Raw genomic sequence first — 19,674 nt, forward strand, 5'->3', positions numbered from 1 at the left:
ATTCTTCATTTTTGGTAACTCAGGACTTCATTTTCTTGGTTTCATTCTGCTATTATTTAAAATGACTTTTTGTTAACATTTTATCCAGTACTTTTATGTCTTTGAGGTGAGAGGAAGAATCTTGCATGTTGGCTCAGTCTACAAAATTGACCAGAAGCCCATCCACACGTAACGTGTATTTGCAAATGAACCGAGACCACACTTTGGTCAGAAAGGATTTCTTGGTTAATGCTCACTGTACTTTTTTTTTTCTCCAATAAAATTGCTTACCTTTCTAACTTCAAAAAAGATCTATTCAACAGTTTGGATCCTTGAGTACCTACTAAGTTAAATGGATTTTGACCCTGAAAGTACAGGGGATCCCCTCTGAATACCTGATATCACAATACAAGTGTCTTTTGAGCGCCTCTTCATAGCTTTGTAAGCAGCATCAGCAATTGCAAAAAGATGAGGCGGTCTCTCGTACAGCTCACGTCCTTTATATTGCTCAATTGTGTCTCTCCCATAGATGTTCAGCAACTTGTAAGGGTTCACAGAAACAACGACTTCTCCAATGAATGTGTAGATACGCCCTTTTTCAAATCTGCACAGGACCGAAAGAGATAGAAAAAGGAACAGCTATGGTTACAAAGAAACACTGTCTTTCCAAAGAGCCTCATTTCCAAGAAAATCCAAATATGCCGGGAACGGTTTCTGAACTGACATTTCGTTAATTCTGAATTTAATTTTAGAGACAATGCTTAGGTTGTGCCCCTTCAGATGTTGCTGGCAGAAAAGACCAGTAGGAGTTAAAAGCCAGGAAAGAAGAAAGAACTTAATTTTTTGTGGACTGGATAGTTTCTATTTCTGAAATATGAAAGGATAAGTAGGTGCTACTAAGAGCTCTAGTAAAAGGAGAAACAGAAGATAAAGCAGGTCTTGGAATCTACTTAGCCAGATTTTCAATTATAAAGAAAACTGTCCAAACACATTTCTTTTTTTTCTCCCTCTTGAATCTGCACTAAAATGTCAGTAAAGGAAGAAGAACACTAAAGTTCATAACAGAGTCATAGAGGAGACGCTTCTGGCATACATCAAATTCATTATTAAAAATTAAAAAAAATTTTTTAATGTTTATTTATTTTTGAGAGAGAAAGAGACAGAGTGCAAGCAGGGGAGGGGCAGAGAGAGAGGGAGACACAGAATCCAAAGCAGCATCCAGGCTCTGAGCTGTCAGCACAGAGCCCGATGCGGGGCTCGAACCCACGAAACGTGAGATCATGACCTGAGCCGAAGTCAGATGCCCAACTGACTAAGCCACCCAGGTGCCCCTCAAATTCATTGTTTTAAATGATGGCCTAAAATTCCATGGTATAGACTATCATTCTCTATTCAATCATTCCCCTTCCTTCCTGCTATTATGAATAATACTATAGGAAATACTCCTGACACATAATCTTACAACTCAGTGCTTTTATTTCTGTGAGACAGCTGGTTGAAAGGTATGTGTATTTTTTAATAAAGTATTTCTAACAGGATCCCACCTTTTTACCATAATATTCTGGAATGCTGCCCATTATGTGATTTGTATGTATCACCGTACATAGATATATTTGATAAGTGATTACATGAGCATGGAAAAATATGGAAGACTACGTGTTCTGTTTCACATACCTTTTCTACATATAACAGCGTGATAAGGAGGGAGGCTGTGTGGGTGGACGGAAGGAAGCTTTACGAACAAAGGGGAAAAAGTAAAGAAAACCCCTGGCATATACAATATGACTCAACTGCACAAAATCATGTGTCTATATTTACCAAGAAAAAATTTAATGTAAAACTTAGAAAACCCATATATAGTCATGGTTTATACATTACTCACACATATAAACACACACGAACCAGAGCTAGGCCAACACCCAAATGGACATTTCTATACAAGTTGTTGCTAATACAGTCCACCTGCCGAGAGGCACAGGAAGGACACAGAGCTCCCATCCAAGAAGGAAGGGAGCACCAAGACGGGCTAAATGCTGGTTCCCGGACAACGACCACATCTCTAAGAACTCTTGCTCAGGACCAGAGCAGCAGGGAAATAACTAATTCTTTGGGACCACAAGGGCAAGGACCTTAAACTTCCTTCACAATGGAATGAAGGCTGTTGGCTATAATTAGGAGTGGAAACAAACAGATGCTGATAATCAACAGTAGATTAAAACCAAGATTTTCTTAAATAGCTAATATATATTTAAATAAAAGCTATTAATAACCACTTTAAGATTTTCTGTGCATTTTTCTACTGTGGTTTTCCTGTGAAGCCTAACTGTTGGATGCCAACTTTATATGGTGGTTAGAAGCACAGACTTTGGAGTCCTTTACATCTGGGTCTGAATGCTCACACTGCAAATATGATAGCTGTGCGACCTTGTAAAACCACTTCACCTCCATGTGTTTCACTTGTAAAACAGACAATTGCACCGCACTCTCACCCTGGCATTGAGTAAGTACTTAAAAAAGGGGGTGGGGTGGGCAATTAATCTATGCTTCCAATTACACTCTGCATGAAAAATATTTTTATTTTTTTTATTTTTTATTAAAAAAAAATTTTTTTTTCAACGTTTATTTATTTTTGGGACAGAGAGAGACAGAGCATGAACGGGGCAGGGGCAGAGAGAGAGGGAGACACAGAATCGGAAACAAGCTCCAGGCTCTGAGCCATCAGCCCAGAGCCCGATGCGGGGCTCGAACCCACGGACCGCGAGATTGTGACCTGGCTGAAGTCGGACGCTCAACCGACTGCGCCACCCAGGCGCCCCTGAAAAATATTTTTAATAAATGCTTTTATTTTATTAACGTTTCTACTTAAATCACAATAATCCCTACATGTGAAGAATCAATTCAATAATCATAATCTGATTCCCTGCCTCAGCTGTTAATCAACGAACAACAAGCCACAAGCAAAATGTCCGCATAACTCATGTTCAAACACCCCCCAAAAGTAATGAAAGGCTAAGGTTCACTACCCAAGCCTTTCTGGCTTAACCTGGAAATTTGCAGGACATTCTCAACAGCTGTCTTCAAGGATGAGAATTAATAGGACATGATTCTTTAGTTTTAGAAACACTGTCAAAACAGGAAGAAGAAGGGGGAGGGGGGGAGGAGGAGGAGGAGGGGGAGGAGGAGGGGGAGGAGGAGGAGGAGGAGGAGGAGGAGGAGGAGGAGGAGGAGAAGGAGAAGGAGGAGAAGAAGGAGGAGGAGAAGAAGGAGGAGGAGGAGAAGAAGAGGAAGAAAGAAGGAGGAGGAGAAGAAGAAGAGGAAGAAGAAGAAGAGGAGGAAAGAGGAGGGGAAGGAGGAGGAGGGGAAGGAGGAGGAGGGAGAGGAGGAGGGAGAGGAGGAGGAGGGAGAGGAGGAGGAGGGAGAGGAGGAGGAGGGAGAGGAGGAGGAGGGAGAGGAGGAGGAGGGAGAGGAGGAGGAGGGAGAGGAGGAGGAGGGGGAGGGGAAGGAAAAGGAGGGGGAGGGGGAGGGGGAGGGGGAGAGGGAGGAGGAGGGGGAGGAGGAGGAAGATGTTGGGAAAAAGAGATTATCTCACAGGTGTGGCACTCTGTGAAATAAGACACAGCAAATAACATACAAGATTAGAATGCTGTTCTAAGATTCCAGGTCTGCGTAATCAGTAAATTCCATTTTATTCCAAATAGAATATTTTGCTTATCAAAGCTTCTAGACATCCGGTTTGTAAAACACAATAAACTACGTGCATAATAGCATCAAATGCACAAATATTATCGTGAAGAGAGTGGCAAAAGGTCAACGAATTATGGTATTAAATACAATGCCTCGGTAATTTATAAAATGTTAAAAACGTACTTGAAACTTTCAGTTTGGTTAAGGCTTAAAATCACCACTAGATGGTGCCAGTGTACACAGTAACACCAACCCAAGATTCCAATTTGCTTGGGAAAGCCTCGCATATGAAGTTAGCACTAAGGTAATGTAGTCACCTGGTTGGTGTGCCTCCATAAGGAGCTAGTGTCGCGATCCTCAGCGACAAACAGGGTGAAGCCACCTCTTATAAGAGACCAAGGAAGGCATCTCTATGCCTTCTGTGTGCGACGCTTGTGTGACAAACTTTTATAATGCACTCTTCAAATATTTATTCAGTATCTACTCTGTGCCAGACACTGGGCCTGACTCTGGGAATTAAAAGATGAACAAAGTGCAGGGAAGTGTTGCAAATAAATACTAACAAATGATAGGTAAGGTAATGAAGGCAGCTACCATGTTGGCAAAGATGATCACAACACCCCTTTCAATGAGGAACCGAAAGAGAAATATACTAAGCTCAGAGCGAGGCACGCGAGGCACGCAAGGCCTTTTGTGCCGCGGCCTCCAAATTCCTCTTGACTCTCCTAACTGCCCACCACACATCCACCGTCAACACCTCCCGATCCCCTCTTTCCGTCTCAGCCTGCTGTTACATTAATGAGATACTTACGGTCCCCAAGGACACCACGACCTCATGGTTTGCCCACAGGTTCATTCTGCCTACAATACCTTGTCCTCACCCAGTCTCTTCCTCCCCCCATCTCCTCAGCAGGTTCCCACTCCTTCGAAAGCAAAACAAAATGAAATGAAACCAGAAAACTACCTACTAGGGGACAAACACCTAGCCTCAACTCTGAAACATGACCTAGGAAGAACAGTTGCAAGGTGCCCTGAAAAGTAGATGTGGGGGAGGGAGGCTGCCGAGAGGGAGCAGGCACCTGTGCGCATGCAGGCTCCGGAGCAGAGCGCCCCCCACAGGAGGCTGCGGTTCTCCAGGGGACAAACCAACCATCTTCTCTGAGAATGGCAGAGTCTCAGGGTGCTGGTGGCTGTGGGACAAAAGGAGTCCCATTTGGCACTTCTTTTTTTTTTTTTTTAATTTTTTTTTCAACGTTTATTTATTTTTGGGACAGAGAGAGACAGAGCATGAACGGGGGAGGGGCAGAGAGAGAGGGAGACACAGAATCGGAAACAGGCTCCAGGCTCCGAGCCATCAGCCCAGAGCCTGACGCAGGGCTCGAACTCACGGACCGCGAGATCGTGACCTGGCTGAAGTCGGACTCTTAACCGACTGCGCCACCCAGGCGCCCCTGGCACTTCTGAATAGTTAGTTGCAAGATGGGATTGAATGAAGAAATGAGTAGATATTACATTGTTGCAATTACACTGCAATCGATTACAATGCAATTGTAATGCATTACACTGTCCGTGTGGTGAGGCAAAAGAGGAAAAGCAGGTACGATTCTCTGCAGCAGGTGATATTGAGCAGTGAAAACAGGTGCCACCTTACCTCCCAGATGTCTCATGGCATGCTCACAGGGCTTGCCTGCGAGTCAGGCAAACTTCTTGCCATTTCAGTCAAAGTGAGAAATAACTCAGCATGGGTGGCTCAGTCGGTTAAGCGTCCAACTCTTAATTTTGGCTCAGGTCATGATCTCACAGTTTGTGGGTGGGAGCCCCGCAGAGGGCTCTGCACTGACAGTGAGGAGCCTGCTTGGGATTCTCTCCCTGCCTCTCTCTCTGCCTCTTTCCTGCTAACGCACACTCTCTCTCAAAAATAAATTTAAAAGATTAAAAAAAAATAATAATGATCCCAAACTCAGCTATCTACTGGTCATTCCACATATTCTCTTTCAATAACTAACTAATCCAATAACTAAATAATCCAACCACATTTACTCAAAGATGGTAATAATCAAAAGTGACCCAGAATGGGGCCCAGGATAAGACATGATAAGAAAAACTAGGCAAAGAAACTGATAGGACAAAAGGCAGATCAAGAATACCCACGAAAAATAGGTATGTCATAAAGGAGAAAAACTTTGCAAAAATATTTCTGCATGGAAGCAAAACACATAAAGAAAATATAGCCCTCTAAAAACCAAGAGAACAAAGAAAACACCACTTAAAAATAGAGAGACCAGGGGCGCCTGGGTGGCTCTGTTGGTTGAGCCTCCAACTCTTGATTTCGGCTCAGGTGGTGATCTCACAGTTTGTGAGATGGAGACCCACATGGGGCACAGCGCTGGCGGTGAGGAGCCTGCTTGGGATTCTCTCTCTCTCTCTCTCTCTCTCTCTCTCTTTCTGTTCCTCCCCAACTCGCATGATCTCCCTCTCTCTCTCTTGCAAAATAAACTTTTTTAAAAAAATAGAGAAAAAATGTTTAAAACCATTTTTTTGAAACAGGAGATGAGAAACAAAAGAGCTCAGGGAAGCAACGGAAGAGGAGAAAACCCCACAGAAATGAAGACCACATTAAAAGACATCAGAATGAGGGGCGCCTGGGTGGCTCAGCTGGTTAAGTTGGTCAGCTCAGGTCACGATCTCCTGGTCTGTGGGATCCGTGTTGACAGCAGGGAGCGTGCTTGGGATTCTCTGTCTCCCTCTCCATGTGCCCCTCCCCTGCTCATGTACTCTCTCTCAAAATAAAATATACATATATATATAAAGATATTAGATGGGAACCGATACTGCTGAACATACAGACAAGAAGAAAAGCAAGCAAAATGAAGTGGAAAAACAAAGTTCAAGTAGAAAGCAGTATAGAAGAGGGAGATAATGGAGATCACGTGACTGGGTCTCTGAAGACTTTGGTGTGATAATGGTGACATTTCAAACCGGCAAACAATTACACCAAGAACGTATGTCGACAGAGAGTGTCAGAAAACAGGTCAGCCACCTGGAAAAACAAAATCCATAGATCATCAGTGTGATGCCTTGAATTGTGCTCTCCCCCACAAAAGATACGCTGAAGTACTAATCCCTGGTACCCGTGAAAGTGACCTTATTTAGAAACAGGGTTTTTGCAGATGTAATCAAGATGAGGTCATTAGAATGGGCCCTAATCCAACACGACTGGGTTATGAGAAGAGGAAAATGCCATGGGAAGACTGAGACAGACAGGGAGGACACCACGCGATGACAGAGGTGACAGGCGCAGCTGCGAGCCAACGTCACCGTGGGAAGCTAGGCAGAAGCAAGGAAGGATTTCTCCCCCGCCAGTTCCAGACAGACCCTGGTCCTGCTGACACCTTGATGTTGGACTTCTAGTCTTCAGAACTGTGAGACAAGAAATGTCTGACCTTATTTTTAAGCCACCCCATTTGTGCAATTTTGTTTGTGGTATTTTGTTATAGCAACTCTAGGAAACTAATACGACTAGTTATACCAAAATAAATTCTATGAAAGTGTCTCAGTTTCACTTCATGTTTAAAGAAATGCAAATCAAACCAACAACAGGGTACAATTCTCCACCTACACATGAGGAATTTTGACAGTGAACAATGTTAGCAAGAGTATGGAGTCATAGGTGTCTTCCCCATCGCAGGTATCACCTTCATTGGCGGGACTCCCTCTCCTGCCATTCTCCACAAAATATAAATCTAATTGCTCATTCCTATCCTTAAATCTTTTCAATGGGAAGTCTTAATGTCAAGCCAATCTGACATCCCGATATTGGCTTATCTCACGTCAACCACTCCAGATGACTGCTCTGGCCAAGAATAAAACAAGATCCTTCCCCATCTAAACTGCCCCTATCCACCAACATCCCACACTTGTTTCCTCTATGGTAGTTACCACAAGTAGCTTCTTGTTGGTTTACTTTCTGTCTCCAGAGGAATACGGTCCATATTTACCTTGTTCATGGCTTTATCTTCAGCATGCAATACAGTGCTGGAACTTACAGGGGATGGTTAAATATTCGATGAATGAAAAAATAAAGGAAGGAATGAATGAATCCCCTTAGCCCACCTCCATTTTCTCAGCAAATGGTTTGCATCCTATTTATAGAGAAAATTTAGGCCGTCAAGTATGTAAGACTTTAAATCGCCTACCATCATTACTTTTTTTTTTAAATTTATGTACTTAGTTTCACTTCTCTTATTTCCTTATGACTTTCAAAAGTGGGAGGAGGGGAGATTAAATACAGCAGGATATCACCTAGTTTTTAATGGGCCACATCCTTATGCTCAACTGAAAATAACCTTTCCTTTCACATGGGCAATTTCATGTACTCTGGATACAAACAGTAATTTATATTCCAGGAAAATATAATTAAAATAGTATCTACTCTGACTCACCCTCTGGGACATGTTTTTCACTGTTAGGGAAGGAAGCTGCAACGTATGCAGGACTGACTTGGAACTGGAGGTATCAGTTCAAACTGGTGGGGTGCAGCGGCTTGAAGGGAAGGGAGAGGGAGAGAGAGAGATGTGGACGTGAGCACACATTTCCTAGCTCTGCCCTCTGAGGGAGCTCAGAAGCAAGGACACTCAGATGTTGGCTTGTACACTATTCTTCTTAACTAAAAGGACCCAGGGATCCTTAGAGAAAAGCTAATTCTGGAGCGGGGGCAGGGGAAGTACAAGATGAGTCTGAAATGTCTTGTTGAGCCAGAATGTAGGGAAGTACTCAAAGAATGACAGGGACATAGCAAAAGAAACAGGAATCAGCGTAAAAGGCTCCCACTGGCCAAATCTGGAACCACATGAGCACTAAAATAAGTAATGTCAGTGACATGATAATCCCCCGAATAAAATAAGAATCTAGGAGTCCGTACTGATATAAAATAGAAGCGAATTGGAGAAGTAAAAGCTCTTCCTTACAGTGGAATGACAAGAAATACAAAAGGAATGACGTTGAGTTACAGAATTACCAGTGCATGCTAAAACCAGTAGCTGAGAGTGTGATGAGGAACAGGATAGTTACACAGCCGCAAAGTATCTTCTGCAAATTACTTAATAATTGCAAAGGGAAAGACGATAACTTTTACAGGAGAGAAACCCTGTAAGCATTAAGTGGCCATTAACTTTGACTTCATTAACTTTGACCAGGTGCTCAAAGTTAATATCACCACTATTGACACAAATTGACATATGTGCCCGTTATGGTTAATTTTATGTGTCAACTTGCCTGGGCCAGGAGGTGCCCAGAATTTGGTCAAACATTATTCTGGGTGTGCTGTGAGGGTGCTTCTGGATGAGAGAAACATTAGAATCAGTAGGACTGAGCAAAGCAGAGTGCCCTACCCAACTGGGTGGGCCTCATCCACTCAAGCCAAGACCTGATAGGAACAGAAGGGTGAGTAAGAAACAATGCTTTGTCTCTCAGCCTGATGGTCTCTCCTGCCCTCACACCTGGACTCAGACTAGAACTAACACCATCAGCTCTCCTAAAATTCTAGCTTACTGACTGAGGAGTTTGGACTTCTCAGCCTCCGTAACTGTGTGAGCCAAAAATCTCTCTATATGTGTGTTTATAAACACACACACACACACACACACACACACACACACACACACACACACACACACACACATATCCTATTGGTACTGTTTCTCTGGAGCAGTCAGACTTATGTGGATTTTGTATTGAGAGTGGTTCTAGAGGGACGGAATTTTAAGAAAGCGTTCTCTGAGTTGTTTCTGGAGTTTCAGGAAATGGCTCTCTGATCAGATTTAAGGCCACTAATGACTCTATTTCCAGTAGCAAAAAGAACAGTGATAGTCCATGGTGTGATCTGGCAATAAAAAACATATCTGCAATGAATACTCTTAATCAACCTCTTATAAGAAACAAGAGGCTGGGTGATTGTGAGTATATTTGCAAAGATTTCTGGAAAACTAACAAATATATGAGGTTGGCTGGTTAACTCTTAATGTCACTGGACAAAGTGATGAATGAAAAGAATGGCTCGGGGATTCAAATTCCCAGCTCAAGTGCTACAAAAGGACCTAAAGCTTCTTTTCCTGTAGCCACAGAGCTTAGAACACAAATACTGTGCCTCCTGATATGATGTGGTGAGGACACAACAATCACTTTTGTGGTGTCTGACAAAAACATTTAACCTGAATCTAACCAGGAGGAAACAGAAGATAAACCTAAATTGAAGGACATTCTACGAAATAACTGGGAAAGTTCACAGTAAAAACAACAACAACAACAACAACAGAAAGGCTGACACTCTGGAAAACATTATGGAGGATCCTCAAAAAATTAAAAATAGAACTACCCTGTGACCCAGCAACTGCACTACTGGGTATTTACCCAAAGGATACAGGTGTACTGTTTCAAAGGGGCACATGTACCCCAATGCCTATAGCAAAACTATCAACAAGAGACAAAGTATGGAAAGAGCCCAACTGTCCATCGATGGATGAATGGATAAAGAAGATGTGGTATACATATACAATGGAGTATTACTCGGCAATCCAAAAGAACCAAATATTTCCATTTGCAACTATGAGGATAGAACGGGAGGGTGTTACGCTAAGCGAAATTAGTCAGAGGAAGACAAATGTCATATGACTTCACTCATATGAGGAATTTAAGATACAGAACAGATTAAAAAAAAGGGGAGGGAAGCAAAAATAATATAAAAAGAGGGAGGGGGACAAAACATAAGAGACTCTTAAATATAGAGAACAGAGGGTTGCTAAAGGGAGTTTTGGGAGGGGGGGATGGGCTAAATGGCTAAGGGGCATTAAGGAAATCAGTGTTGCACTATATGCTAACTTGGATGTAAATTAAACAATAAAGGCTATACGTTAGAGATTCTAATCAATATGAGATAACCAACATTAATATACTCTGTTCACTTAATACTGAATAGAATTAAAGAAAATCATCTATACTTTTAAAATCTGTATTGCTTTACTTTTATGAATCTATAATTTGTTGACATTTTAAAAATATTAAATACAACTTTTGGGTATCAAAAAAAAAAAAAAAAAAAAACCCCAGAAAGGCTAAATACTATTTATATTATAAGAAATTAAAGAGACCCAACAACTAAATACCAGGCATTCTCATAGGAAGGTTCTTATAATTCTTGCATTTTTCTATAAATGTGAAATTATATACAAATTTAAAATTGCTAGTAAACAATCCAAGCTTCTTCATAGAGGTTTAGATTTTTATTTATTGCTTTTGCACAAGCAATATAGACTCTTAGTAAAAGATCCAACAAATATAAATGAATAGATAGTGAAAAGCGTTTCTCATCTTTGTCACAACCTCCCTGGCTAGAGGCAGCTACTGCTGCTGGTTTTCTGTAAATTCTTCTAGAAATAGGTTATTCAGGGGCACCTGGGTGGCTCAGTCAGTTGAGAGACCGACTTCAGCTCAGGTCATGATCTCACGGTTCATGAGTTCGAGCCCCGCGTCGGGCTCTGTGCTGACAGCTCGGAGCCTGGAGCCTGCTTCATATTCTGGGTCTCCCTCTGTCTCTCTCTCTCTGCCCCTCCCCCGCTCATGCTGTCTCTGTCTCTCAAAAATAAATAAACATTAAAAAAAATTTAAAATAGAAATAGGTTATTCAAATACATACATATCCATACAGATAGTCTTATACATGAATGACATTTTTTTCTCCAATTGAAATAATGAATCTTGGCAATAGTTTCATATAAATAGGGAAAAGCCTCATTTTTTATGCCTACATAGTATTTCATTTCACAAAGTATTTTATACCTACATAGTATTATGAACACACAATAGTATATTTAATTAGTCCCTATTGGACTTTTAGGTGGTTACTCACCTTTTTTATCATGGACAATGCAACTATAAATACAACGTTGCCACGTCAAAGGATACACACGATTTAAATTTGTGAATTTTTGCCAAATCATTCTCCAAAGAGGCTGCAGCAACTTATACTTCCAGCTACAGTTTGTGTTCTGGGTGTGGCTTTTTAAACCAACGATGCTGGCCCATTTCGAAAGGACAGATTATAAGGCAGTTTTATTTTCAAAGTACACAAAACTTTGACCCTTTTCTTCCCTGATGGAGGAAACTTATGCAATGATCATCAGCTTACTGCCAACTTCCGATATGTTCAGTTCACTCTCCCCAGTTAGATGAGAATCTCTCCCAAGGGTGAAGGCATTTTGTTGCTGCTGCTGCTTCTGGCAAAATCATGGCCTCTGTGTGATGGAATCAATTCATTTAATCCCCTTTGTTAGACTGCATGTTCTTGAAGTGGGCAGGGACTGTTTGTTAGAAAGATTATGAGCATCAGAGTCACACAGCCCTGGAGCCCTAGGCTTGAATCCGGATTCTGCTAGTTACTGATTGTGTGCGTTTATGAACATCTGAGTTACAAAGAATAAGGCATGTGGTATTATTGTACCAAAGACTTCCAGACGCAGACAATGCCATGTAGTAAGCACAGTGACAGAGGTTTAAAAATTACATATTTTTAAGGGGCGCCTGGGTGGCTCAGTCGGTTAAGCATCCGACTCTCGATTTCGGCTCAGGTCATGATCTCACAGTTCGTGAGTTCGAGGCCTACATAGGACTCCTGTGCTGACAGTGCAGAGCCTGCTTGGGATTCTCTCTCTCCCTCTCTGCCCCTCCTGTGTTCTCTCTCTCTCTCTCAGAATAAGTTAAGTGCACATTTAAAAAATCTGTCATTTCCCTGTTGCTCCTATTCTCTTTCTTGTTCGCATGTGTGTGCGCGTGCGTGTACATGGGTGGGCACACCCCCACCATACTGTTTCAGAAAAGATTTAAGGCAATAAAAAAGACAGAAAGGATACTATGGAAGCCTAGACAAGGGATACCTAATCCAGTTTTAGGAGTGGGAGGGTCCAAAGAAGGCATCCCAAATTTGAATTTCTTGACATCTGAATTATTAATGTGATTATACAGTCTCCATATAGGTAGCTCTAGGCACTTCCTGACTTATATACTGCCTTCAGAGCACCTGAAATAGGATGCTTTATTTTGCCTTTTTATTGACATACCGAGGCCTTGAAAAGAGAACGTTTGAGGAGACCACCGTAGCCCATCAGCGAGATGGTGGGATCACATCGGCACCCACCTCCCGGGACGGTTACAAGAAGTGAGACCCTCTGCTCACTGCAACACTCGGAGCACTGCTGGCACAGGGTTAGGGTACAGCGAGATGCATGAAGTCCTGTGACAAGTCCGTCTGGATGGCAGGACAGGCCCCCTTCTCCAGGGTGCTGCATCCGTGCTGCTAACCCTCACAGTGGCGGTCACTGTGCTAGCATAATGAATCCTGATCCAGCTCGGCATCGTGTCCAGAAAGCGTTCTCCCAGTAGTTCGCAGGGACCCTCTGAAGTCAGAAAACCTTCCATCAAAATGTTTAGGCTTTCCACAGGACACAGGAAACTTGTGAGAGGGCCACTGACAGGGGTTTGACTGACTTCCCGAGTTCATCTCTTGGTGTGCTTTTCCAGAGCAACCTCTCTTGCCTTGAGCCGCGCAAAAGGTAGCTAGCCAGAAAGTATGGTCAGGAGACGCCTGGCTGAATTGTTTTACCTTTTCCTCCCTTCCTTCCAACATTTTTTAATGTTATTTGTTTTTGAGAGAGAGAGACACACACACACAGGATTAGAAACAGACTCCGGGCTCTGAGCTGTCAGCACAGAGCCCGACGCGGGGCTTGAACTCACCAACAACGAGATCATGACCTGAGCTGACTGAGACACTCAGTCCTTTCTGTACTCCCTGTACCCCCTTTCTTCCTTTCTGCAATGAAAAAACCCCTTGTTTTTGATATATTCATTTTTAGATAATGCTTGCTTTTTCTTTTCTTAAAAAAAATATGTTCTTAATGCTTGTTTTTGAGAGAAAGAGCGCATACCAGCAGGGGAGGGGCAGAGAGAGAGAGGGAGCACAGAATCCAAAGCAGGCTCCAGACTCTGAGCTGTCAGCACAGAGTCCAATGTGGGGCTCAAACTCACCAACCCATGGGATCTGAGACAAAGTCGGATGCTTAACCGACTGAGCCACCCAGGAGGCCCAACGCTTGCTTTTTCAAAACACACTTCTCTGATACAGTAAGACATGCCTTGCAGAGGAATACTAACTTTAAACGTTCTTATTGCTGTCTGTAATTTTACTGTATTCACTTGTTCATTCACGCAGTAGTTATTAGCGCCCACGTCCCAATCACTGTTCTGGGAGCCATGGTGAAGGAACGAACAGGCAGACCCGTCTCTCCACTAATTCAGGGTGATGAGGACAGACGTGAGGGCTGCGAGGGGAGAGGCGGGTGGGTGGGTGAGAGCTTGCAGTGTCGTGGGCTTTTGGAGGTTATCTCCAGGGCAGATTTCAGGCACTGATCACATTTGCTTTTTGCAAGCCCCTGTGACTGTGGGCCAGAGAGGACTGAGTGCCTGGCAGTGGAGCAGTGAGAAGGCCACTGCTGGCGGTGGGTCCCACCCCACTGCCTGGGTCCTGGGCAGGGATGACTGGGGCCCTGGTTGGGGTGGAGTTGTGGGGAGAGGGAGCAGAGGACAGGTTTTCAGAGCAGAAGCAGGACTGACTAGATAGAGTGACTTACTGGATGTGAGAGGTGGAACAGAGGGAGGGGTCAAGGTTGCTCACACGACTGGTGGGGCTGACCACAACAGCACTTGTTATACAGCGCTGGGGCAGCAGAGGAAGAGCCTGATTTTGGAAGGTGACCGTGAGCCACACAGGCTGTGTTGGGTCTGAGATTCCTGAGAAGAGCCAAGTGAGGATGCGTCTCACTCTTCTTTCTCTCAGGAGCTAATTAAACCTGATCCTTTGGACACAAAGGCAACAACACACAGGATGGCAGATGCAGAATACCAAGAACATAGGGAGGGCGACCAGAAATCCCAACCTGTTGCCGAGGGCAAATTCTGTGAGGAGGCCACATGCCCTGCTGCCCAGTAAGAGACAAGTGATTGGATTTTATTTTAATTTTTTTATTACCTGAATTTGATTATGTCAAGTTACTCAGCCATTCTCCCTTCCTAGTATAAGGAAATGGCAGAAACACAACACCTTCCCCACCTGAAGGCTATTGACCAAGGTCCCAGGCAATGCGGTCAAAATAATACTCCTAATGATACAATAGTTCCTTCTCAGCTCACTGTCTAAATTCTTGACCATAAAAGACACTTTTACCAAATACTACTATTTAGTTACCGAGCAAAAGGAAACAGAACATTTTATAGTATATTTCAATGAAAACAAGATTAAGTCTTGAGGACATTAAAAAAAAAAAAAACCCACCTTGTCAGATACGGCATAGCAAATCAGGCCTCCAAATACAGCACCTGGGCTGACATCTGGAAATGTACTGCTTTTCAGTTTTTGTTTTTTTGTCTGCTGGGGATACCTGAAAAGGGTTCAATTTTCAAGCCTGTCACTGCAGTGAGAAGGGTACTGGTCATTCACAGGGCACTCAGTTAACCACTTTGACAGAAGAGTCTCTACAACAGCTAAAGTCAAGACATGTCCACGATGGGCGGAGAATCACTGTTAGGTTAGAGCACGTGTAACTTCACACTGCTGAAAATGAATCCCAAAATGGCTTCATTTTGATCTTCCAAGGAAAACTGCTCTTTTCATGAGATTATAAATTTTATAAGCTGACCAAATCCTGTTTTGGTCATCATTTGTCACTACATAGCTTTTAGACAGTATTTAATTATTTAATTGACTGGTTGGTTTTGCCAAAATCCTAGCAGAGGAAATACAGAGACTGGTGAACTGGACCACAGTAAAATCACTCTCAGTGACGTTAAGAGTCGTTATAAACTATAGGTCCTCAGACTAACAAATACTTAAATACTCCCATGCATTTAAAATTAGTAAAGCATGGGGCACCCAGGTGGCTGAGACAGTTGAGCGTCCGACTTCAGCTCAGGTCATGATCTCGTGGTTCGTGGGTTTGAGCCCCGTGTCAGGCTCTGTGCTGACAGCTCAGAGCCTGGAGCCTGTGTTTCCCTCTCTCTCTGCCCCTCCCCCACTCATGCTCTCTGTCTCAAAAGTAAACATTAAAAAATTAAAAAAAATAAAATCAGTAAAGCACACACAAACGCACACATACAATGAAGATGTTACATATTTTACAAGGTTAGCATATGAATACATCCCAATAAGTATTATTTAGCTATGAAATAAATGCTGATTATCTAATAATGACAGACATAAAGATCTAGACCAAAAAATAAGAATGAAACTTTTCCTATTAATAACATGATGCTATATTTTGTCCTCCAACCAACAAGTGACAAATACAATTTCTCCAACACAAGGTTCAACTTCTATGTATACAAAACTTATATATATCCTTTTTGTCCATTTCATTTAAAAATGATTTCCTACTGTATTAACCATTTGGCTCTCTGGCATGCCTAGGGAAGTGGTTAATTGCATTCTGCCTTAACCAAGGGATTAGCCTATTTCTAAGTCAACACTGCTCAGGAAAATGAGTGAGACCTGGGCTGGAGTTGGAAACCCCTTTGGTAGAAATGCACAATTACATGACATGATAGCAATTATGCATTTAAAATACTATAAGCCACTTGCACCACAGTACTGAACACTCTTACCCTGACCCTCAGAGAGGAATCCTTTTCACCTTACACTAGCCTTAGATATTCGGCTCTCTGGGCGACAGGAAACCTAACCTGTACACTCTGTCACTCTGCCTAATTTAGTGAATGACGGAAAACCTAATCAGGCTACTACATCACTTTTTAAAAACCGGAATTCCTTATGCCGATTTTCGTCACATAGGAAGGCTCTGATATAGCTAAAGCAAGGTTTTCCTAAGAGCTACCGACACTTGAGGCAACCAGGTAGGGCCTTTCAGGTACAAGCTGGGCAGGACCTGTGGCAGGAAACCCTGAAAAGAAATAAATGGTTAAGCAGCCAAGTGAATGGATTATTTCCATCTCAGCGACTGTGACAACACCTCTTTTAAGTTCAGAAAACAAAGTCACACTAAACTAACATTTACTGTGCCGAGAACTGCAATCAGATGTTTTTCATGTCTGTTGCTAATTATACTTTAATAAGTATTAATAGAAAAATTTCCAAACCTTCTTTTGTTGACATCATATGCCCAGTTACAGGTGAGAAGGAAATTACCATACGATTAAAGCAATCACCTAATCATCATCTCTGCCTGGAGGAATCTCAGTTACAAGCACAGCTTTCACTGGCCTCGAAAGGAGATCTATTTCTGTTACAGAATGGATTGTGTAAAAACAGGAAAACTGGAAAGCTTCCCAGATGCTCCTAAGTTATGTGTTTGGCTATTGTTTCTGTTGGGTGAACCACAGAACGGAGCAGAGGATTTTAAAACCAGCAAAAATTTTTATTGAATGAATGAATGGTCAGAAACTCTGTCAGCTGGCTCTCCTTGGCTTTGTCACAAGTCTATAACACCCAATAAGGCCACATTTCCTCAAGTAAAGCTTTTAAAATTGGCATTAACCTTATACTTCTTCTATTTGGCACTTTCTCTTGGTTTGTGGTTGGAGGGTATTTTGGGGTTTTGGTTTTCTTTTTTCTAAACAACCTTCTTTGTGTCTAATGTAGAGGAGGGGTTAACTTCCTTTCCCCTATCAGCCTGTAGAACTGGTGTCACTTAGGTGGCCTTGCTTTAGGACAATGGACAGCAGCCTCAAGGGCAGGAGGAGGTTAAACTGGCACACTGGCTATTCTGATGCTGGGAGCATCTGGAGGCACATGGAATTTTCATGATGCTGATCTGATGATACTGTCACTGCTCTGATGCCAACAGACCCCAAAGGAAGCTTAAGAGGGTCCGATGGCATCCTCAAGTGAAGTACCAAGTGCGGCTCACTGGGGCCCCTCAATAATGCCTGCTGGTTCTGCAATAGAGTTGTTATGGTAAGGACAAGGGAGCTGGATATGGAGGAATTTAAAGAAGATATAAAAGGCAAAAGACATCAACTATTACCACTCTGCAAAGGGTTTCCATCGTCACATGCTGTTTGAGATGTTGCATTTTGCAACTTTTTTCCCGTATTGTAATCATGTCTCCTAAGAGACCGTGAGCCAGATTTCTTTCAAATTTATTTCTGCTTATTCGTAGTATACTGCTGTGGCATCCAGGGGAATTTTTACTAAGGGAGGAGGGACCTGGAATCATGAAGAGGTGAATTATAAAAACTTCAAAATATGAAATGGACTCATATTCAATTACAAAAATCAACACATTCCAAAGACAAACACGATACAGATATTCTACTACCCTGCTTTATGCTGTCAGTTCTTCTGCACTCAGGAAAATAGCCCAGCGCTCTCTATACTCAGGAATACCAGACATGAGGAAGTGAACTAAGAGAATAAGAATGTGGTGGCAAAGAAAAGAGTCAAAAACTAAAAACAGATCAAATACATCAGGAAATGGAAAAAACAAATAATTTTCCTTATTTTTTCTTAGTTCCTAAAGCAGAATTAAATCATTTTTATTGCTAGATCAAACCGAGAAAGGAATTTATGTAAATAGCTTGGTTGCAAATTTAAGGCAAATACTATCATATTTATTTTTTAAGTGTCATCCCAACCAGGACTGAATTCAGAGCTTCCCAGGCCAGTGAGAGAAGATTTAGCTGCCCCCAGAAAGCAGCTGTCCTCCAGTTCAACCGTGCTCAGTAAACAGTTTCCCGAAACGTCTGTTAATATTACATCTCAAAAAGTAAAAGGAAAGCGAAGCCTACTTATCAATAGCATTATTTCCAAAGCTTTCCTTAAATAAGTCCCATCTTCCTCTGTGAATAAGAATCGAAACGAAACTATGTGACTGAATGTAAAAAATTAATATTCTGACTTTATAATTTCAGGAAATACTTTGTCTCAAGTTTGTGCTTATAATTCGTCTAAGCTTAAAAAGTCAAAGGTCTGGCCAACAGATCAGCTGGCTCAGTGAGTGCACACGAGGAGGCCAGGGTAAGGGTTCCGCTGGTGCAGCCGGGGTGTCCTGCAGGGTAGGGGTGTCCTGCAGGGTAGGCATCGGGAGGCGGCCCACATGGGAGGGAAATTACTTACCTTCGGGAGGACTGAGAAAATAAGTAAAATATTGAGGATGGAGGGAGCCGGTTTCTCACTACTGTGGAAGGAAATTACAAATTTCTAAGGAGATGGCTAAAATAAACCCCGCGGAGTCGGACTGCGATGGGAGATATCGGTATGAACTGATGGTATTTAACACAAAGAAATAGCACATCTGTGTGTCCCCGCTCCATCCCTTCCTGCCCCCCCCCATCCACCACCTGCCAAGCTCTTCTGACAAAGTCTACAAGCAATGACATACCTACTATGTCACTACCCAACAACTATGCCTACTACCCAATCTTGATTTCCAAATGCCACACAGAGACGATACCAATGCTTTTTGGAGAAACGGCTGATTTCCTCACTGGGACAGGAAAAGCACAAGATGAGCCTGGAATCTTACTGAGCCAGAAAATAAGGAAGTTCTCAAAGAATGACAGGGACATATCAAAAGGACACTGCAGCAGGCTGAAAAGGCTTCCAAATCTAGGCCCAATAGTTTCACTTTGTTTGGGAAAATAAGGAGAATGAATTCTATGGTTGACTATCTTTGTCCTCTGTTGTGGCTATGTGGACTACAGCTTTTATCCTGACTGGCCTTCTAGGAGACACATACCATTGGTTAGACCAAAGCGTGGGGCTGAACTGGCACAAATTCATCACCACAAATGAACAAACAGTTCAGATCTGTTGCTTGTTTAAAATATCTAATACGTGGATGCCTACACATTAGCAAAGACGTATACACTTTGCTAATAAGGTCCTTCTTTAGATTCAGAGAGGCAATGCATTTATTTCTGCTTTGAATGCTTTCTTATGTCAGGGTACTA

General features: G+C 42.5%; 1 protein-coding gene across 2 annotated transcripts in view; it reads right to left on the reverse strand.

The window, feature by feature from the left end:
• MYO1D (myosin ID) overlaps positions 1-19,674 on the reverse strand; it is a 361,575-nt gene that overhangs the window by 266,306 nt on the left and 75,595 nt on the right. For both annotated transcript variants that reach the window (XM_086686602.1, XM_086686605.1), the window contains exon 2: positions 375-583. In XM_086686602.1, coding sequence (XP_086542728.1) covers positions 375-583 — 209 coding nt within the window. The remainder of the gene's footprint in view (positions 1-374; positions 584-19,674) is intronic.

Source organism: Puma concolor, chromosome E1 (genome assembly GCF_028749965.1).
Source record: "Puma concolor isolate L17-30 chromosome E1, mPumCon1.1.hap2, whole genome shotgun sequence".
Taxonomy (NCBI): domain Eukaryota; kingdom Metazoa; phylum Chordata; class Mammalia; order Carnivora; family Felidae; genus Puma; species Puma concolor.